General features: G+C 49.5%; 1 protein-coding gene across 3 annotated transcripts in view; it reads left to right on the plus strand.

The window, feature by feature from the left end:
• CDC42BPB (CDC42 binding protein kinase beta) overlaps window positions 1–22,532 on the plus strand; it is a 113,827-nt gene that overhangs the window by 42,208 nt on the left and 49,087 nt on the right. For all 3 annotated transcript variants that reach the window (XR_014326167.1, XM_082838110.1, XM_082838111.1), the window contains exons 2-5: window positions 1,829–1,920; window positions 7,974–8,057; window positions 12,119–12,214; window positions 19,451–19,599. Coding sequence is in view for 2 of the 3 variants with exons in the window: in XM_082838110.1 (XP_082694236.1) it covers window positions 1,829–1,920; window positions 7,974–8,057; window positions 12,119–12,214; window positions 19,451–19,599 (421 nt within the window). In the remaining variant the exon portion in view is untranslated. The remainder of the gene's footprint in view (window positions 1–1,828; window positions 1,921–7,973; window positions 8,058–12,118; window positions 12,215–19,450; window positions 19,600–22,532) is intronic.

Below are 22,532 nucleotides of genomic sequence, written 5' to 3' on the forward strand. Positions count from 1 at the left end.
GTGGGCAGAGCAGCACCATCTCCTTCCCACACTCGCTGGCCTGGGGGTGGTTTGTTGGGATTGTGTTTCTTCACAGTAAAGTGGAAGGTACCGTTTGGTTCCCCCAGAAGATGCCAAGAGAGATTGTGAGCGCCAGGGGCTGTTTAGAGTCTGTATTTCCATGAGGATTTTTGGGAATGGGTATTTTAGGTGATATTTGGAAGAAAGGTGAACCATAAGTGACCTTTAAGTTCTAGCTCAAGGGTTTTCTTTAGCCTGGCTTCCCCCTCCCCGCCCTAAATAATTCAGGGCCTGTGTGTTCTGTTCCCTAATCTCTGTGCCAATGGGTATTTACCGTTCTTGGTGCCTGTTAATAGGTGCTCTGGCTTTTGCTCCTTGGATCAGTGAACCATGGTGGTCAAACCTTGGTAGTACTAAGCAACTATATAAGAAAAAAAAATTTGGAGTTAGATTCATAATATGGAGCTCAGTTAGAAGCCCAGAAAGTACCAGATTGCAGGTTTGGGGGGAGATAATTGTAGATGCACGTGTAGTTATAAGAAACAACACAGAAAGAGCCCTGGTACATTTTGCCCAATTCCCCCGCCCCCTGCCATGGGAATGTTGTGAAGCTGTAATCGTGGAGGATTTGAAAAAGATCTGTAGAGAACAAATAGAAGTTGGCATAAACATAGGGATTTAGATCTGAAGGTGAAAAGAGGAAAAAGGTGTAGGAGATGTAACGGAGCGGCTGCTAGACGGAGCGCGGGTGGTCAGCGCTCGGGTGCTGCTTCTGGAGTCTCACAGCGCGGGGCTTCTGGTCCTGGGGCTGCTGTGACTAATTACCACCAACTGGGGGTGTAAGGTCGCAGAGATTTTTCTTCTGTCTCACAGTTCTTGAGGCCAGAAGTCCAGAGTCAAGGTGTCAGCAGGGCCATGCCCCTCCTGAAGGCTCTGGACAGAGTCTGTCCCTGTCTCTTTCAGCCTTTGGTGGTGGCAGCAGTCTGTGGCATTCCTTGCTTGTAACTGAATCACTCGAATCCGTGCCCCCATCTTCACGCGACTTTTCCCCTCTCTGTGTCTCTGATCCAGATCTCTCACTTTTATGCAGACGCCAGTCATGCTGGATTTAGAGCCCACCCCATTCCTGTTTGTGACTTCGTCCTAACTTGATTACATCTGCAGAGATCCCACTTCCAAATCAGGTCGCATTCACAGGTTTTGGGGAGACACTGTCCAACCCAGTCCACTTTCCACAGAAAAGCTGGCTTAGTTTTCTTCTTCCTAAAATGTGGATGGTCATGGAATGAATTTCAAGAACGTGTGTGCTGACCTCGTGGGAGCGGTGTCAGATGCTGCTCCCAGCCCGGCCCCCGTTACCGTCAGGGGCTCCGCGCGTCTCTCAAGGGTGGTTGCCCGTTGTCGCCGAGAACGCCTTGTGTCCCCCCCCCCCCCAGCTGCCCTGTGGCCCTGAGAGCCGGCAGGTGGTGCCCAGAACTCACGGACCTGGTGAGCCGGTGCCTGTGCCGCCCTGCCGAGCAGACGGGTGCCCAGCGGGGAGAGCTCAGCTTTCATGATTTTTCTAGGGGATCTTTGTTGTGATGGTATTTGTTATAACAGATATTGAAATACAGGTGCCAGTATGAACATCCACATTAATTTGGCATAAATACCGACTTTCCAAATGTTAATGACTTTACAGATGTTAAGTGTCTTGAAAAGTATTCATTCATTTAAAAAGTATTTTCTAAAGAAAGTATAACTTAATGGAATGCCCCAATCAATTAAATTTTTATCTATTGTCAACTTTTTAGAGTAAGTTGTTAATTTTACTTTTTTTAATTTGTAGCTAAACCATTTACACAACTGGTGAAGGAAATGCAACTTCATCGAGAAGACTTCGAAATAATTAAAGTAATCGGAAGAGGTGCTTTTGGTGAGGTAAGATAAACTTATTTTTGTTCATTTTGCCTAGCAGCTCCCATCTAGCAGTTTTAGGGTCCTGTACATTGATTTTGGGACGAGGTAATTATTGGTATCATTTGGAGAGTTCTTGGTGGATAAAATCTGAAAGATAGAGTTAAGGAGAGAAAAAACAAAAGCTGGTGACTGGTGAATTACCCTGAAAATTGTCTTGACCAAAATGGTTCTTTCTGACAGATAAGTTTTTAAAAACATCCGTTTGTCAGTCAAAAAAAAGTGTTGGCAGCGGTTTTCAAAAAAATACAAGAAGGGTCGCATCAGAGTGGTGCTCATCGTTTGTAGCTTGCCTACAGTCCTCCTGCGATTGTGAGTCCCGCCCCCTGTGTTTGGAGGAGAACAACTTGTGCACCGGGTCCTTGTGACCCGCCCTGCAGCTCCCCCCAGCTCCGCCTGGAGCTGCTGTCCCTCCTGCCTGCTCCCCGCCCAGCCCGCCGGGTGTGTTTACAGGCGCTTAACTGAACTACATTAACTCCTCTCCTTAGGTTTTGCCTGTGGCACTCCCAGGCTGCGGAGCTGCGCGTGTGGGTTAATGAGATGCTCTGTGTCATGTCCAGCAGCGCGTGTGCTCTGTCCAACACAGCCCTGCTGGATGTGACTCTAAAGTGCTCAGAGTGGGAGACAGCATTTGTTGTGCACGGTGTACACTTCATATTGGGCAAAATATACGTGGAAAAAAGCAAAGCAGGAATTTAACGAGATAGCTGCTTTGTTCTGAAGTAGCTCATGAGTGGAAACCAGGCCTGTGACCTGTCTTTGAAAACATGTCAGTGTTTTTGGTGATTCTTCTGCCACCAGCACCTGATGACAGCCCTGCTTTATTTGCAGGGCTTCAGTAGAATACACCAAAAGAAAACATTCCTACGAAAATGCTTTCAAAATACTTGAGTGAGAAAGCTCTGGCCTGCCTGAGCGAATGTGGGCAGTTGTGTGTGTGCCCTCATTTCTTCCTTGGAAACTGCCCTGGCCTCAGATCAGACCCCAGCCCCACGCTCTGTGGCGAGCCCCGACTCTCGTCCTCATACCCTCCTCTCCCTCACGCAGCCTGGTCTTCATACCCACCCCTTCCCCAGCCCACTCCTAAGAGCGAATCTCACCAAGGAGTGGGTAGAGGGGAAGTAGCGCCCCGGGGGGGCTGCTTTGGTGGCAGCCTTGTCCTCTGGGACGGCATCTCCTCCCAGGCTGACCTCGGAATGACCCTGGATCCAGGACTCCCCGACCGAATTCAGCTCTGGGCTGGGACAGGATAGGGAGGTTGTTGGGTTTTTTTCCAGTACGCGGGCCTCTCACTGCTGTGGCCTCTCCCGTTACGGAGCACAGGCTCCGGACGCGCAGGCTCAGCGGCCATGCCTCACGGGCCCAGCCGCTCCACGGCATGTGGGATCTTCCCGGACCGGGGCACGAACCCGTGTCCCCTGCATCGGCAGGCGGACCCCCAACCACTGCGCCACCAGGGAAGCCCGGGTTTTTGTTTTTAAATATTAAGGTATACTTACATGTAAAACGCACAGATCGAGGTGTATGGTTTGAGTTATGACAGATGTCTACACCTGTGTAAGCAGCACCCCAGTCTATATAGAGCATTTCTATTCCCTAGAAAGTTCCTTCCTGTTTCTTTCCAGAGCCTCCACCTCCTGTAAGCCCCACCCTTCCCCAGGTGGCCACTCTCCCGATGGCTGCCAACAGGGAAGAAATTGAGTTCTGCATAGAAATAACAGATCCCTGAGCTCTGGCTACGAGGTGACGAGGTAAGGGAGGGCTTTTGTTGTTGCTCAGTGAGAAGAGAGAGACAGACTTTGAAAGCTAAACCCAATTCAGTTCGCTATATGCTTTCACCGACCGGCCCCCTTGTACCAGGAGTTGTGCCGGGCTGCTGGACACAGCGCCGAGCAAGGCCCAGGCCCATGCGGAGCTCCGCAGTGACAGCGAGCCCGTTAGGGTGTTGGGGGCCAGGGGCAGGGAGAGACTCCAGGGCAGGAGCCGGGCGGCGTTTGGGAGGAAAAAAGAAAGCACAGGAGAGAGTGTTGTTGTGTCAGAACAGCCGGCGGTTACTTTTAGTGCTCTTCTTTGCCAAAGGACTTGATGCGAAACTCAGTTCCTGAGTTTAAAGAAGATAACATCGATCACTTTTTAGCTCTTCCCAAATGAAGAGAACGTGTTCTCGGAGCCTCCCCTTTGCCTTTGCTCCCTCTCCAGCCTTTAGCAGCTGCTTTGTGCATTCCCTCCCCCCTCTCCCTCCATCATCTCTCCCTGGGCCCTGTGGCCTGCGCTCAGCACGCCAGCCCTCCTTGCCCAACTGCTCTGGCCCCGTGGCCATGCTGGGTCCCCTGCACACGAGCGCCAGCTTTCCTGCCACTAGAATTCCGGGCTCTGTGGCTTGTATTGCTGCCACCGCGCTGCCTCCCTGGGATAGTCTCGTAATCACGTACCTGAAATGCAGCCAACTGCAGCCTCTCTGTGTCTGACAGCACCAAGTGGATCACAGATGTGAGGATACCCTTAATCATTGTTGCGTCCAGGGTGTTCTTCACATACAGTTCTGATTGAATGGCAGGCCAGGGAAGGGTGAGAGTCTGTGTGCGCCCCCGCCTTGGTGCACAGGTGTGTGTACCTGTGCTGCTGAGGCCACGGCACGGGCTGCTCAAGAGCCCCGCCCCTGAGAAAGAGCTCACGGAGTCCAATTTGAGGGGAGTGTATGAAACGCTTACCTCAGCGGAGTTTAGCAAAACGTTTCTAGATTATTATTCAAACAAGGATTGGAGTCCTGGGGCATTGCCCTTTTTCTGGAGCACAGGGGCTTTGAGAACACCTTCGTCTTCCCCTCAGCGTCTCGGGGACAGTGGCCCAGGAGGGGCCACCTGGCACCCTTCTGGAGGCTCGTTCCTCAGCTACTGGGGTGCGGTGCCCAGGGCCATGCTTTCGGCGTGACAGCAGCCCCCCGCAGATGACTGTGTGCCGGGCAACCCAGGCCTCGAGCCCCTGGAAGCCTTGCGGCCACTGGCTACACCGCTGGCCCACTGGCAAGATGAGAAGTCAAGCCCGGAGCAGGGCGCCACTTGAACCCCACCTGCGTGACCCAAGGCCTGTGTGTCCAGACACTGTGCCCTGCCGTCTCTCTTGTTCCTAGAATGACTTAAAGAAACAAAGCTTTGAAAGCTTTGTTTAGAAACGGTTTCAAATTAACAGAACAGTTGTATGAATACAATGGTTCAAAAACAGTCTAACCCTTTACCAAATTCCCTTTTGTTAGCATTTTATCACATTTTCTTGATCATATCATAGCTGTGCTGCTCTCGCTTGAGCTTGCTCCCCCCTCCCTCCGTGTGCGTGTGCGTGTGCGTGTGCGTGTGCGTGTGCGTGTGTGTGTGTGTGTGTGTGTAATTTTTACTGAACCACTGTGGATAAGTTGCTTACGTCAAGCAAGACCCTCTACCCGTAATACTTTAGTTCCTGTTCTGATAGGGATGGTCTTTGACATAACCACAGTTCATAAACTTAAACTTAGAACTGATAGAACACTTTTTGTCCAGTCTGCTGTCTTATACCAGTTTGGCCCAGTGATGTTCTTTGTTTTACCTTTTCCCTCTTGTACTGGATCTGGGCTGGCATCAGGTATTATACTTAATTGTTGTGTTCCAGAATCACTTTTTAATGTTTTGTAAAATTACTTCGATTTGTATTTCTTTACTTAAGTGTCTAATTTTGGGGAGATTTGTAGGATTATCATCTCTCTCTGAAGGAATTCAGACTAAGTTTTTGGCTAGGAAGAAGCTTCTGGTAAACCAAACAAGATTCTCTAAAAATTATTTCTTTTATAGGTCGTTGTACAATAGAGAAGGTTTGTTGTTTTTGGTTTTTTTACATTAAATTTTACTTGTCTACTTATTCTTTTGTTTTGGCTGCGTTGGGTCTTGATTGTGGTATGCGGGCTTCTCATTGCTGTGGCTTCTCTTGTTGCAGAGCACGAGCTCTAGGCGCACGGGCTTCAGTAGTTGCGGCGCACGGGCTTAGTTGCTCTGCAGCATGTGGGAACTTCCCGGACCAGGAATCGAAACCTTGTGTGCTGCTTTGGCAGGCAGATTCTTAACCACTGCACCACCAGGGAAGTCCTTGTCTACATATTCTTGGTTTGATACGTGTTTTCCATGGACAGATACATTCTTTTTCCTTCTGTGTATTTTATCAGAGCCATCTTGCGTGTTTTCTGGAAATGGTCTGTGCCCTAATAGGCCTCTTGTAAAGAAATCAAATTTCCTGTGTTCTGTGTCTCATTTCCAGCAAGATCTGGATCATTCATGAGGCTCGTCATTTTCAGAATTTCATTATTTTCCTCAAAGGTTAACAACTCTACCATTCTTGCCAAGTTAGACCTCTTGTGTAGTAACTACTATGTGGCTTTTTTTTTTTAACTCTAATATCTCACCTATCTGGATTATAGCTAATTCCCAGGAAGAAATAGACACTTCTAACGTGATGACAAAGTGTGTGCCCAGAATTCTTGTTCTTAGACATGTCGGAGAGCCCACAAAGCCTTTATTTACGCACCGTTTGGTCAGTGGTTTCTAAGACCGTAGCGAATAGACAGCAGCTTAGGTGTGGTGTGCCATGGAGTGGCAGTGACTGAGGGCGATGGCCGGAGCGTGATCTCGGTGTACTCGTGGGCAGGGGGCCCTGGCTGGGAGCCCTGCAGAGGAGGGCAGATGCCTCTGCATTCTGCATCCACGTTCGTGGTGGCCCCCCAGCCCCGCCCGCCATCATCAGGCTCCGGGAGGGTTATATCTAATTATGACGGTCAGTATAATACAGTCCTAAAAGGCACGCACCTGAGGATGAGCCTCTGCCGCTTCTTAGGCATGTTGTTTAACTCCTCTGGGCCTCAGGTTTCACATCTGTAAAGTAAGGATATTAGAAGTAGCCACCATCTGGGGCTCTGGAGACGATTAGCTGAGAGGGTGCAGGTCCACTGCTTGGCACAGCTCCGGGCATGGGAAGTGGTCCGTGAATGTCAGCTCTCATGGTCCCTTCAACGATGTTGTTGTGTGGTGGTGGTGTTCAGAAAGTAAGGAAGTAAGTGATTCACTTTTAGAACTCTTTGTTCCAACCCTGCTGTGTGGCTGCCTGCCATTGGCAGCAGAAAGGCTCAGCAGTTATTATCACTGCTTATGGTTTTGTGAAGGGGACTTAGGTCAACGAATGACTGACTTATATAGGGTAGGATGTACCATGTGATGGTGCAGACATCACATCTGGTGTTGGTAGTAATGGAAGAGTTCATTTGAAATTTGATGAAGACCAGGAGTCCCAAGAGGACTTCCTGGAAGAGGTGGCATTTGAGTTGTACCTTGAAGAATATGGCTGACAGCCAGCACACTAAGGGCTAATAACTATGTGCCTAACCATTCTGAGCACATTAACTGTGTTGACTCATTTGATCCGCACAGCAATCTTAGGCCAGTCCTGCTGTTTTCCATTCTAGTTGTAGAAACTGAGGCACAAAGAAGTGAATTTGCCCAAGTTACATTCCAGAGCCCCCCTAGATACTCACCAAACCAGTGAAGAAAAGATCCCAGAGTTAAGCCCGGGCACGTGCAAAGGCTGGCCGTGGGCATGAGAGGTGGACACGGGCATCGGTGGAGGCGGGTAGGCGTGAGTGGGGATGGAGCCCTTGAATGCAGGAGGGGAGCTCGGGAGCCACTGACGAACTTCAAAAGCCATTACCATGAAAATCCCCAGACACACCAGAGTAGAGGCCAGCAGACCCCCATGTGCACCGGTGCTCAGCACTGAAGCGTTTCGGACTGAGCAGGTGACATCATTCAAGCTGCAATGTAGTTAAAATCAAGTTTTGATGCTTAAAAGGGCAAGTCTTTATTCACATAGAAAACTTTACTTTCCTTAATAGGTCATTTTCCAGGGTTTCCAGGCAATTAAGATTTCCCTGTAGTTATATGAAATGTGCTGACCTTTTGTGTTCCGTTGACTAAATTTTTGTTAAACTTCCATTTGTGTGGCAGGTTGCTGTTGTCAAAATGAAGAACACTGAACGCATATATGCCATGAAAATCCTCAACAAGTGGGAGATGCTTAAAAGAGCAGAGGTAAGTGTGGAGCATTAAATAAATAAGTAAACAGGGGTTTATATGCACGAAAAGGGGTGATGAAGCCCAGCTGGGTAAGACCACATCTGGGCCTTCCTTCCTTGACAAGGGCAGGCCGCTCTTTGTCAACAGGACCTCAGCCCCCTCCCAGCCGCCTGCCTTGGTGTTGACTCATTACCAGGTGTCCTGCTCACAAGCTCCCCCTCAGGTGTGTCTGCAGGGGCAGTTTAAAACCTCCATGGAGGGACTTCCCTGGCGGTCCAGTGGTTAAGGCGCCACACTTCTACTGCAAGGGGCCTGGGTTCGATCCCTGGTAGGAGAACTAGAATCCTGCATGCCTGTGGCATGGCCAAAAAAAAACCAAAAAACAAAACAAAACCCTTCAGGCATTTATCTCAATTCTGCTCCCTCTGCAGAAGGAATTATTGAATTTGGAAATGTTTTGTATTCCCTCCTCGAGGGGAGTGAAGATTATAAATAAAAGTAGATGACTGCTGCATGGCAGCCTCTGACCCGCTTTTTCTTTCTTCTTCGTCCATCCCTGTGGCGGCTGTTTCGTGCCCCCGACCCCGCTCTCCCCAGCCCCACGCCCAGCCCCCACTGAGACACAGGTTCTCCCTCTGGTCCTTGCCAGACTCACCTCCACTGCCCCCCCGTGTCTGTACCGCCCGCCCTGTGTGTTCCTCCATTTCACATTCACCTTGGAGCCAAGGGTCCTTCCTTTCCAAGGGCACGTTGCCATCAGCCTCCTGGCTTTGTCCTTTCTGAGCTGCCCCATCACTGTCCTTTGTCCTCTGATTGGCTCAGTGCCCGCTCTGCACCCAGGCCGCTGTTCCGCTCCTCACACCGCTGCTGCCCTTTGTTTGCCCGGCTCTCTCCCCTCCAGAATCGGCCACTCCTCCTTTCGACATTCCTTCTGTGGTTTCTGGCCTCTCTCATCCTGTCACTAAACCTTCCTTGTGATTCTAGGTGGCCCTTCCCTCTTTTGTTGTGGATTTTTACCTGCCGATGACAGTCGCCACCTTGTGCGGACAGTACACACTCCTCTCACTGAGGCCGCGTGGCTCTCCTGAGCTCAGGTTTTCCCTCCCTCGCCGGGCACTTCCGCTTCGGCATCCCCCCCCCCCCCCCCCCCCCCCCCGCCCCCAGCGTCTCAGGTTCATCCTGTGAAACTGCGTGTGGCTTTTCCTCCTTCCCTGTCTACACCCGTTTCCTCTTTCCAGCTATGGCACCCAGCACAAGGTCTTACACCTGTTGATTGCTCAATAAATGCATGTTGGTTGACTGAGTCGTCACCAGTTTTGCAGCCACCAGGGCTCGAAATGTGGGTGGCCCATGACTCGGCCTCAGCCACCCCCTTCCGAGCCTCCGTCCCTCTTGGCTCCACTGGTGTCCTCCCCACCATCCTCACCCCTCACCTTCCTCACCTCGTGCTGCAGCCTCGGCCCTGGCAGCCCTTCTTCATGTCATCACTGGCATGTTGGCAAACACAGGAAAATCACTGAAGCAGTTCTCTTGTCGGGGGAATCGTCTACTGTTGCATGAAAGTTTGGGAAGGGAAATAAGTGTTTGGGGAAAGAAATACTAGCAGCAAATTCTATTGAAGTTTATATTTTTACAGGAGTGATTGATTTTTGAAAGGTGATAGCTGAGCCATACATGGTATGACTTGTTATGTTAACCTCTGGAGTGAAGTGTGTGTGAGGTCCTCAGGTTAGGGGGAGGTGATTCTCACCTTATCATACTAGTTAGTATTTACCCAGATGTCACCGTGAGTGAGTACATTTTAGAGAAGTAAATATTGCTTTTTAAATGTAAATCTGGTTACGCAGAACCTATTTAACTGGCATACTCAGCACCAAGTCCAAGATTGTCTGCTAATCGTGGTGATTATCCTAGAATGTGTACAATGGGCTGTAAGTGTATGTGTGTGTGATACATACAAAAATGTAATATAGATACAGTGCTGGTTAAGGTAATTTATCTTTTTATTCACATTTCGTTTAGTAGGCTTATTGTATTGTATTTTTATTTTTTTAAGTTTATTTTATTTATTTATTTTTGGCTACGTTGGGTCTTCGTTGCTGCGCGTGGGCTTTTCTCTGGTTGCATCGAGCAGGGGCTACTCTTCGTTGTGGTGCGCGGGCTTCTCACTGCAGTGGCTTCTCTTGTTGCAGAACACAGGCTCTAGGCATGTGGGCTTCAGTAGTTGTGGCACATGGGCTCAGTAGTTGTGGTTCACGGGCTCCAGAGCGCAGGCGCAGAAGTTGTGGCACACGGGCTTAGTGGGATACACGGCATGTGGAATCTTCCCGGACCAGGGCTCGAACCCGTGTTCCCTGCATTGGCAGGTGGATTCTTAACCACTGCGCCACCAGGGAAGCCCTTCGTCGGCTTATTTTAAATATTTAATTTTATAATACTGACTTCAAAAACTCATCTTTAAAAGCATGAATTCAACAAGAGTTGGCAGTAGAAAAGTCACTAGGCAATGGAAGTTCATAACTTATAGACTGGGCTGGGCTTTTAGTTCTTTATTTTTTTGGTCATAAAAAAAAATTAGAAAGTTTATCTGCTCTTAAAACTATTGAACAGTATGTATGTTTCCTCTCTGTGGGTACCATACTGGCGATCCTGGTGTAAGAACGGGCTTTATGCTGAATGTTGTCAGGTAGACACTTGAGGATGTGGATCAGAACCTGGTGGAAGCAGTGTTCCAGACACTGGGGCTTCCGGGCTGGCCCCGGCCCCAGGACTCAGGTTTTCTTTCTGCTGCCCCTTCCCCAGGCCTGTGGTCTGGGGGCCATGGTAGTTTCAGAACCACTTGTCTCTGCACATCTGGACGTTGTTAAGTTCTCTCGTCTGCTTCAGTTAGGAGAATAGGACACATCTACCTCAATCCCGTTTTCAAAAGAAAAAAACTCTTTTTAAAAGTTTAGAAAAGAGGGCTTCCCTGGTGGCGCAGTGGTCGAGAGTCCGCCTGCCGATGCAGGGGACACGGGTTCGTGCCCCGGTCCAGGAAGATTCCACATGCCGCGGAGTGGCTGGGCCCGTGAGCCATGGCCTCTGAGCCTGCGCATCCGGAGCCTGTGCTCCGCAAAAGGAGAGGCCACAGCAGTGAGAGACCCGCGTACAGCCAAAAAAAAAAAAAAGTTTAGAAAAGAAAAACTTGTAGAAAAACAAGTTCTAGAGGTCACCAGGAGACTCTGAGAGAACAGGTGGAGAGCTTGCTGCCGTGCTGTGTGTGCAAACCCTCCCCTAGGGGTGCTGTCATTTTCCTTAAGCTTTGCAAGTTGGATATACAAGGAGGAGTTAAAATCTTCTGTGGTCAAGGAAGAGGACATCTTATTATAATTATGCCAAAGACCTAGTGCCTTTTAAATACAGATTCTACCTGTGTATTAAAGCTCTTAAAAAAAAAACAACAACCCACAGCAGCCTAAAAGACGGCCTTCTGCCCGTGTGCTACAGGCCATGGGTCTTCATAGGAGAGTCCTGTTAGCATCATGTGCATCAGTGTACTGTAAATAAATCATATTTCTTGAGAATAACCGACCCAGGTCTGTAACTCAGATCAGTAAGCAGGTTTGTGCCCTGTCCGGCCAGCCGTGTGGCTCCTGAACTGTAGTCCTGCGATGGGGGTGGGGTGGAGGGGATGGGACATGAGGGGCAGCCACACCACAGGCTCCCCCGAGAAGTCGGCGACACTGGAATGGGGGGCAGCTCAGAAGCTGTAGCTGAAACGCACGTGTGAGCTGGGGTGAACCTGGCGTGCTGGCCCTGGAAGCGGCGTATGTGGGAGGGTGGGTGCAAGCCCCAGGTGGGGAGGTGAGTTCTCAGCGGCCCTTGGTGCACCGGGGTGAGGGTCGGGCTGCAGGAGCAGGAGAGAGCAGAGGTTCAGCTGGTGCCAGGAGCCCCACTGGGAGGCGGCGCTGCGCCTGGGTCCCTGCGTCCCAGAAGACAGGGGACACTGTCTGCAGAGCCTCTGTCTGCTTGGGACCGTGCTCTGCAGGGCACTTTCCCGATGGACACAGACTGACTTTCTCCCCAATTCTTTATAGACGGCTTGTTTCCGGGAAGAACGCGATGTGCTGGTGAATGGGGACTGTCAGTGGATCACCACGCTGCACTATGCCTTTCAGGATGAAAATTACCTGGTAGGTGTGGGTCACCAAGAACTTAAGGACTCTATCAAATGGCATCTCACTGAAGGGTTTCGATTCCTTTATGCTGCCACTAAAAAATGAGTAGTGAGACACTGGAACTGTCATTGCCTAAATGTATATTTGACAGATAAAACTGAGGGTTTGTTTTCATGTAATCATCAGGTGGACTTTTTTCCTCTAATCACTAGATAAGGTGCTTATTTTATTCTTGGTTTATTATAAACAGGGGGTTTAAAACATTTTCTATCTTGAATTACTAAAAGAATAAGAAATTGCTGTGGGGATTTAAAATGTTTGACCCTTTAACTGAGTGGGTGTTTCTGCCACGTTTCCCTGACGGCCAGGTCGGGTGGCACGTGCTGGTTTGCAGCCCTCCCCGCTGGAGCCGCTGACACAGGTTTTGGGGTGACTCTTGGTCCCCTTGTTCTTGTCACCTGTTTGTTCTGATTGGAGCTGGGGCTCACTTGCAGTGTAGCTAATCAGCTTTGTGATTCACGTGTGTGGGTGGAATTGCGCTCGGACGCCTAGTAGAACAGATGCAAGACAACCAGTTTGGAGTGAAAGGGACACCAGACTTCTGGCTCAGGGCCTGCGTGACTCCACGACTGCTTTGTTAGGACTTTTAACTCTGAGAATGACTTTCCAGGTTTGCCTAAACCTAAAAATGTCCGCACTGTGGAGCTCTGGGTAGACGGGGCCTAGGCAGACCTCAGGGAAGCTGGTCTCAGCCCAGCTCCTCTGGCCGGGGCACAGCTGGCATGTTTCCCCAGCAGTGGCCGCACGGGGCTTCGAAGGCAGGGGCCTCGGCTGTGTTCTCGAGAACAGCTGACTTGTAAGTTCACTCTCAGTAGTGGGCTCCATTTGCTTACAACAAGTGGAGTCATGGAGGATTTCTTTTATTTATCTTAAAATAATCTCTTGCAGACATTAGAGAACTCCCTTGGATACAGTAGTCTAGGATTAGGTGAAATAGTTCGTTATAGTCTTTATTTAGATTGAAAACACATGTGTTTGATGGCAGGGGCAGCTGGGGTTTATTGAGCACAACCTGTGGGTTATCGCGGTCAGTCTTCCCAGTGGCAGAGTGAGTCAGGCATTCATGATTTTTCACCATTTTATGAATGGGGTCTGGGGCAAGGAGGGAGGAAGTCATTTGTCCAAGCTTATCACACAGATACAGGGATTGTGCCAGGCCCAGCCCGGGCCCCTCTGGCAGGAGGTGGTGCATGGTGCCCTCCCTCTGGCTGAGAAAAGAGTCCTCCTGCCCTGGGGCCATCTTTCCATAACCCGTTGCTTCTGGGACCAGTGTCCCTGCGTTGAGTGGACTGTCTCCAGTTCACTTCCTATTTTGATAAGAACTGAATGAAATCTCTAAGGAGTGCTAGTCTGGGTCTGCACAGAAGGAAGACAGCTTTTTTTGTTTCAGATAGTTTCCTGCAGTCAGCGTAGCGCGTTGCCAGCTTATGCTGAGTTAGAGCAGCCGGTAAGGAATTCCGGTGATGGAGCGTCTTCTTGAGTTTGGGAGCTCCCCAGTCAGACGTACGGTGAAGACTGCGGAGAGAAGGATGGCAGGGGCCCTGGCCCTTCCTAGTTCGTGAACACGGGGCTGCAAGACCGGGTTTGGCTCCTGCCTCTGCCACCCACGAGTGGTGTTTTTAGGGGCAGTCACTGCCCTGCGGGGAGGAGGTGAGGAGGAATGAGGCGGGAAGTGAGCGGCCTGAGTGCCGCTGGGGCGCAGGGTGCAGCGGGGTGAGGGGTCTTCCGTGACACGGAGCCCGCCCCACAGAGCCCGCTTGTGTTAGAGTTGCTACTGTGGGTATCTAGACTGGGCGTTTCGTAAAAATTAAACTTGTTTCACCAGTAACTAAAAGGGTGTTGCCTTATCGACTCAAGTCAGGATTCTGTGTTATGTGACGGGACATAATTGGTAGCGTTCTCTTATTCCAAAAATACGTTTCTACTTGCCTGCCCTATCAGCCTTTGCAGGTTACTCTTCTTGTAAACTTGTTTTCCAGGAGCCCATCAATCGTATTTGGCACCGCTGTGATACACTTTTGTTTTTCTTTTCAGATTTCTAGGTGGACAGGGAAACCGTTGAGCTCCGCTAGATGCGGCGCTTGCCTCACTCCCACTGTTTTCTTTAGGGGCACCCGACTCTCCTTCACCCGTGTGTCCGTCCGCAGGTGCTGTGGTCTGCTCCCCCGGATTACCTGCGCTCTGCCCAGCTGTCGTTCTGCCCACCCTCCCCAGCGCTGTCACCCTTGCCTCCTGCTGGGCCCCTCTCTGGTCCTGCTCTCGTCCCTCCCCCTCAAGTCTGCCCTGCCCAGGGCAGCCAGAGGAAGCTATAATCGTGGAGCAGGATGCAGCTTCTCGTGGTTCTCAGAGTGGAGCCCGACGTCCCTGCCGTGGCCCGCGGGGCCTGGCCTCAGCCCGTCTGCACTCGCCGCGCTCTGCCCCAGTTGCCGGTTCCCGTGTCTCCAGGGCCCACGTTCCTACTCCTCTCAGTCCCTTTGTCTGGAAGGCGACCCTGGCCCAGCCGGCTTCCTTCTGCCCTTCAGACCCCCGGGCTGGGTCCTCACGGTGTCCGTGTGCGGGAGCCGCCAGTCGGGCCCTCCCACGCCTACAGTTGGGTTTTCTTCCTGGTCCCGTCACTCTGAATTCCTGTGTTCACCTTCCCCCACGTGATGTCAGCCCCGTGGAAGAGGGACCCGTCGCCTAGCGGGTGCCGACAAGTTTGTTATTGAGAGAGTGAGCGAGCAGACGTCCTTTGAGAGTCGTCTGTGTGACCGGAGTTGTGCCAGGCGTGGGAGCGACAGGACCCCCGCCCGTAGAAGCCGCTCTTGGGTGGAAGGGATGGGTGACGGTGCCAGGAGGCCAGGGTGGGAGGCCCGACTGAGGCTTCCGTTGGGCAGGAGGGGGCAGGGAGACCAGGGAGGCTTCTCAGCAGAGGGGTCGAGTGAGGCGAGTCTTGAAAGCCGAGTTCTGAGGCAGGATGGGAGGGCTGTTGAGAACAGGGATCTGCAGGGAAGGCTTCCTCCTTAGACAGGCCCGGCCACGGGCTGATGGCTGCCCTCTCCCAGGAGACACTATGCCTCATTTAAGACCAAGGACCTGGAGTCCAGTTGCCTGGGTTCACATCCTAGCTCTGCTGCTTGCTAGCTGGGTGACTTAGGCTGCGTCATCAAGCCTCCTTTCCTTACCTGTAAACCACGGTCATGACAGTAGCTGTGGCCAGGGCAGTTTTGAGGATTAACAGTGATGGTGGCTGTAAGTCGTAGAACCTGAAGGCACAGCACATTATAGTTACACCACGAACGGTAGCTCTTAGTACTAGGGTCTCCATAATACTAAACGATTGTCTCTCTGGCTGAGTCATCGGGGAGTGGGATTTCCTCTGTCTGTTCATTGGTTAAAAGTTAACTGCTCAGACCAGAGCATCCATCTCTTAAAAGCATCAAAGGGGGCGGCTCCTGGGGGGAACAGCTTCTCCAGCGGTCTCTGCTCGGCAGCCCCAGCAGTAGGGGTGCTGGCTGCCGCCCTGACTCTGGCTATGCCAGTCTCTCTCTGCCTGGTGGGATGACCCCATCAGGTCTCCACAGCCCCTGGGGCTCCTCCACCGTAGCCTTCAGGGTGCAGCCAGAGGGGCTGTCTTCCAGTGGAAGACTGTCTTCTGGTGGAAGGCTGCCCAGCACTGCTGGCCCCGGGCCCGTGAGCGCTGAGCGAAGGGATGGCCCAGTGCTCTTGGTGGAGCACACCCAGCGCCTCGGCCTTTGCCCTCTTGGGGCTCTGGTTTCCACTCCAGCAGTGCATTCTCTGACCCTTCCGTGGGGATGCACCCATAGGAACTTACCTTTCAGTTTGTTCATGAAACTGTTTTTCTAATAAGAGCTGCTGGTTTTGTGATTTTAGGTAATTCACCTCCCTTCTCTGGTCCTGTGTCCTCTTCGTGTGGCAGGAGAAACTGGAGAAATAGTTTTAAACCGCACAAAACTTGATGGAGTATTATTTGTGCTTCCACTTTGGGCCATTAGCTTTTAGAGCACCTCCTGGAGTGTCGAACCTTTCAGTCATTTTTTTCCACTGATTAAATATATGTACGTGTATATATGTATTTTCCCCATCTAGGCAGTTATTATCTTAGCATTTGCTCTGAAGAAGATGGTCTGTCATAATCAAGGATGTTTGTCATCTCCACATATTTTTTTTCCTAAAGGAGTTGGCGTCTTCTGCCTATGCTGGTTCCTGTGTGCCTCTTGACATGATTTATAAAGTCCTTCCAATTTTGGAGGGGGAGGATTTCTCACAAAGAAAAAGAAAAAGTTCCTGTCCAGGAAGTTTCCATTCTAGCATATCTTCAGAAGAAGATCATCTGTTTTTCATAATCAAGGATGTTTGTTATTTCCACATTTTTTTTTGAGAAGTTGGCATCTTCTGCCTGTGCCAGTTTGTGGTCTAGACAAAGAGTATCCAAGTGTTGGGATGTCCTGCCCCCACATCCCCACACGCCTGGTCCCTCTGTGGACCGATCGCAGACTCTTAACCACCCATGGCCCTGGGGGAGTCGAGTCCCCCACAGAGTTGGAATCAGGCAGGTCATCAACTGCTGGAATCACTCAAATGAGGTGTGGCCATTCCCGAGGTTCCCGGGCAGAGAAGGGGGGTCAGGTGCAGGTGACACAGCTTTACTGATGGCAGTGACAGCTCAGCTCACCAGGGAATGCAGCACGGGCCCTGAGAACAGGTTATATAGTGTGTGCTGAGCCAGCAGAGACACCCGTCAGACCATAGCCCAAGATGCCCTTTCTCAAACATTGAATATCCTCCCTGCACATATAGGAACACCAGCCCTTCGGGGAGCAGACACTTGGGGAGACAGAGGCTCAGCTGCCTATCCATGGGCTGGGGTCTCTGGTGAGACACTGTGAATCTGCATCTGTTCTTTCCTCTCCTGCCTCTACTGTAGGTGAAATTTCCATATACGTTTATTTTCCTTCTGAATTTTGTATGTCATTAGTCTCTCACTATATCCGTGAATCAACACAAAACTATTTTAATTTTCATTTCTTTATAATGTATGTTATGGGACTTCATTCTGTTTTTTTCTTCAGACATTTTGAAAATATTATTATTTTGTTTATTCTTCTTTAACCTGATTAAAAAATGGGCGGAAGGGACTTCCCTGGTGGCACAGTGGTTAGGAATCCACCTGCCAGTGCAGGGGACACCGGTTTGATCCCTGGTCCGGGAAGATCCCACATGCTGCGGAGCAACTAAGCCCGTGCGCCACAACTGCTGAGCCTGTGCTCTAGAGTCCGCGTGCCACGACTACTGAGCCCCTGTGCTGCAACTACTGAAGCCTGCACACCTAGAGCCCGTGCTCTGCAGCAAGAGAAGCCACCGCAATGAGAAGCCCACACACCGCAACTAAGAAAGCCCGCATGCAGCAGTGAAGACCCAACACAGCCAAAATAAATAAATTTTTTTAAAAAAGGGCAGAAGAACTGATAGACATTTTTCCGAAGAGGAAATGCGGCTGGCCAACAGGCACGTGAAAAGACGCACAACATCGCTAATCATCAGGGAAATGCAAATCAAAACCACAGTGAGATATCACCTCACACCTGTCAGAATGGCTATCATCCAAAAGAACACAAATAACGAAACGTTGGCAAGGTTGTGGAGAAAAGGGAGCCCTCCTACACTGTTGGTGAGAATGTGAATTGGTGCAGCCACTATGGAGAACAGTATGGCATTTTCTCAAAAACCTAAAAATAGAATTACTGTATGACCCAGCAATTCCACTCCTGGCTATATATCCAAAAAAACCCCACCAAAAACACTAATTTGAAAAGATATATGCACCCCAATGTTCATAGCAGCATTTTTTTTTTGTTTTCTTACAGTTGCCAGCCTAGGCGTCCATCAACAGATGAATGGATAAAGAAGATGTATATATGTATATAACATATATGTAATGGAATACTACTCAGCCATAAAAAAGAATGAAATTTTGCCATTTGTAGCAACATGGGTGGATGGGAGGGTATTATGCTAAGTGAAATAAGTCAGAGAAAGACAAATATTGTATGATATCACTTATATGTGGAATCTAAAAAATACAACAAACTAGTAACAGAAAAGAAGCAGACTCACAGATACATAGAACAAACTAATTGTTACCATTGGGGAGAGGGGCAGTATAGGGGTAGGGAATTGAAAAGGGGGTTTCTATGGGATTATATGAGAACATGTGTGTGAAACTTGAAAATTGTAAAGCATTATAGAATTTAAAGAGTGTTTCATTCAATAAAAATGAAGGGAATTGGGGTAAAATATTTCTGAAGAATATGAAAAAATGATTTGTACAAATCAAAAATAATAACACTGCTAGTTTACATAGGAAGATTTAACGATATCAAGAAATCAGCAGTCCTTTCAGGGGTTTCCCTGGTGGCCCAGTGGTTAAGACTCTGTGCCTCTATTGCAGAGGGTGCAGGTTCAATCACTGGTTGGGGAGCTAAGATCCTGTATGCCGCCCGGTGTGGCAAAAAAAACCCACAACAATATCTTGTATATCATTCAGCCATAAAAAGGAACGAAATTTGGTCATTTGTAGAGACATGGATGGACCTAGAGACTGTCATACAGAGTGAAGTAAGTCAGAAAGAGAAAAACAAATACATTAACACATACATGTGGAATCTAGAAAAATGGTACAGATGAACCGGTTTGCAAGGCAGAAATAGAGACAGGTGTCCCCTTATATGGACACCAAGGGGGGAGAGTGGGGGGGTGGGTGGTGGGATGATTTGGGAGGTTGGGATTGACATACATACACTAATATGTATAAAGTAGATAACTAATAAGAACCTGCTGTATAAAAATAAATAAAATCCAAAAAAAAAAAAAAAAGAAACCAGTGGTCCTTTCATCAGTTTATAAATGGAATGTGACTTCTATATTGATACCATCTGATTGTGTTGTACAGGTAGAAATTTTATTGACAAGAAGAATAAGTATTTACTGAAATCTCTTCTCAACTACAGCAGCATCATGGTCCATCAGGGTCCTTGTTCTGGGGGGGAAGTCCTGGATGACAGGAACTGCAGGAAGCCGTCCACCTGGACTTGAGGAGTCCAGAGCTCCTGCAGTGGAAGCTGACCTTTGGTTGTTAGGTTTCGTGGTGACTGAATGTCGTCTTCTCTGCCCTTCTCTTCCCAACTGTAGTACTTAGTCATGGATTATTACGTGGGTGGTGATTTACTGACCCTGCTCAGTAAATTTGAGGACAAGCTTCCAGAAGATATGGCGAGATTCTACATTGGTGAAATGGTGTTGGCTATCGATTCCATCCATCAGCTTCATTACGTGCACAGGTAATCACCTTGTTATATATTTTATGGAAATCACCTTTAATGTGTCAGGATATTCCTTTCAGAGTCCCCTGAGTCGTGGACCCCAGTTCCAGGCTGTGCAGGGAAGTCGTGCGGTTAGTGGGTCCTCCCTTTGACTGCCATGGTGCAGGATGCCTTACCAGGTCGCTGCTTTACACCCCAGCACCTGGCTCCCAGGAGACCCCAGCTTTACGTGACTGTTGTGACGCTCTAATTGCTGTCAGCTGAAGTCACCTTGTCTTTTGATATTTACCTGCCATTGGCTCATGTTCTCCCCTGCCCAGCCCCCAGAGCTCATGCCTCAATCACCCATAAAACACTCAGGAAAGGGGGCTTGGGTTGAGGAGAGGGGCTCACATCACAGCATCGTAAAGGACTTGAATTGAGTGAGTGTAACTGCTCTTGCATGTCAGGCGGGGGCGGGGGGTGGGGGGCCCCCTCCTGCCCTCCCCACCCCTCCCCCGCCAGGACAGCGGCCTTAGTGCCTCAGCCAGCCTGTGCCTCTGTGTCAGTCTCATTCTACCATTTAAGACAGTGCTTTAATCCTGTGGGGTTTGGGTGGGGTTTTGTTGGTTTTGTTCTGTTTTACTTATTTTTATCAAAGTATTTCACGGCAGTAGCTTTAAAAAGTCAAATAGTTGTACAGGGCTTAAAACAAAACGTGAGTCTCCAGCCATCCCCCACCCTGCTGCCCCTTGCCATAGGTAATGATGGACAGTTTTTACTTGTTTCTTCTGTTTACTTCCATATTTCTAAATAACGGGCTTCATTGCTGTTTCACTTTGTGTGGGGGTGGGGAGGTCTTAGACCACGTCTATCGAAATGGAGATTTGACTCTTTGACACAAGTAAAAGTACATCTGTCTCTCATCCCTGTCTCCCACACAAACTCTCAAACTTCCCTCTCCCATCTGGCCCCAGTTAGTAAAATACAGTTGGCCCTTGAACAACATGGGCTTGAACTACACGGGTCCGCTTATACTCAGGTTTCTTTCACTAAATACATAATACAGTCCTACACGGTCTGTGGGTGCAGACCCACGGCTATGGAGGGCCGACTGTGAAGTTATACTCAGATTTTCGACTGCGCAGAGGTTGGCACCCCAGCCCTGGTGTTGTTCAGGGGTCAAATGTAATAACTTTTGGTTAGATCAGTGTGTGGTGTTTATAGTATACTGTGTAAATATTACAGATGAGCCTTGTGGTATAAATAGTTACACTTCCTATATAAAGTTTTGTTTCCTCTGGAGTTAATAATTGCACTGTTTTTTCTTTGGCTACTTCTCTGTGTAGCTGCCACTAACTGTCCCCAAATATCGTGACCAAATTGTAAAGCTCTGTACGTTCAGACACACCAGCAGTCCTCGATCTACCTTCCCGGATGCATCCCTTCTGTCTTTCCCACGCCTTCCTGCTCTGGTGGCTCTCATCGTGAGGTTTCTTTTTGAGTGGAGAGGTTCTCTTGCCGTCTCCCTGGGGTGGGCTCCCTTGTTTTCTGAGTCGTGCGTCTTTCTGTTTCTTGGTTTATTCTTCTGATTTGGTGGCACATATCCTCCAGCAGTTTCTGGAAAAGGAGGTGTGTGAAATAATTTTTTTGAGAGGAGCATCTTAATTCCATTCACATACATGACTGATAGATGATCCCGTGTGGAATTCAGTGTTGCCGTCGAGAGGTTTGCAGCTGTCATGAGTCCCCTGACCTTGCACTGTGGTCGGGCTGAGCCTCTGAGCCTGTCAGGGATTTTCCCAAGCAGACGCAGCTCCTGCTCTGAGGGTATCAATGGCTCCCAGTGTCAAAGTAACAGCCCTTCAAGTCCTGCCCAGAGTGTGACCTCATTGCCCTGTGGGGGGCGGGGGGGGGGCAGCTTGCCTGGGACCACACGCTCCTGCCCAGGGCGCTGTGCATAGGTCCCCGTGTCATGGGAGAGCCCAGGGAGCTGCCCCCCATAGCGGTTGCTGCTTTTAGGGCCATGAGGTTTGGGACAGGGCATTTCCTCTTTTTCCTGTTTTCTTTAATGTCGTTACGCCTGCTTTTATAACAGTTATTGTTGTTGTTTTCAACATTAGATTTTATACTCTTCTTGAGAGAACTTTGCCTAATTCACAACAGAGAGATGAATGTCTTTGTATTTGTCACAGAGCTCCAGGGAAATTAATTTGACTGCCTTTTGAATAGTTTATTCTTTCCTGTTTTTCCCTAATTAGGAAGCTTTCTCCTCATTTTCTTAATTGGTTGTGTAGAAGTTTTGCTCTATCTTTTAATCTCTGGGCATGGTAGGAAACATTAAAATAATTCAAGAACTTTTTTTCCCTTAAAGTCAACTCCATATTCAGACTAAGTGCTTGAATGACCTAGTGAAAACAGTAAGCTTTGCGTTTTTGCTAGAAAGTTCACAAAGTTAGGTAATACAGGAAGTCAGTCCTACCCAGTCTCAGGGGGGATGTAAGTTGAGGCTGCATTTGGCGGGGCCAGAAGTAAATGAGTTTCATCAGCACAAGAGTGTTCTCACTGGTGGATTTGAGGAGCGTGGTTCAGACCGTAGCTTGGGGCCCTTTCCCGTGGGAGGATGTGGGCCTTGGTGACTTCAGGCAGTGCCCGCCGCCCCGCCGGCCGGGCTTCTGCGTGCAGAACGGCTGCTCCCTGGCTCTGGACCCCTGCGAGGCTCACTGTGCCAGAAGCAGTGGGGAGCTCGGACCTGGGAGCCCACCCCCCCCCGGTTGGTGCCGCCGCTTCCTGAGAGGTCAGCCCCAGATGCCAGCAGAGGCAGAGACCGAGAGCAACAGGCTCACGAAGGATTGCAGCTGGGAAATCACATCCCCAGAGAGAACAGAATACGTACAACTTACGATCGAAATAAGAACAGGTACACTTTTAAGAGAAGGAATATTCAGAGAACAAGAAAGGCCTTAGAAAAG

The sequence above is a fragment of the Leucopleurus acutus genome, assembly GCF_964270905.1.
Source record: "Leucopleurus acutus genome assembly, chromosome: 1".
Classification (NCBI taxonomy): domain Eukaryota; kingdom Metazoa; phylum Chordata; class Mammalia; order Artiodactyla; family Delphinidae; genus Leucopleurus; species Leucopleurus acutus.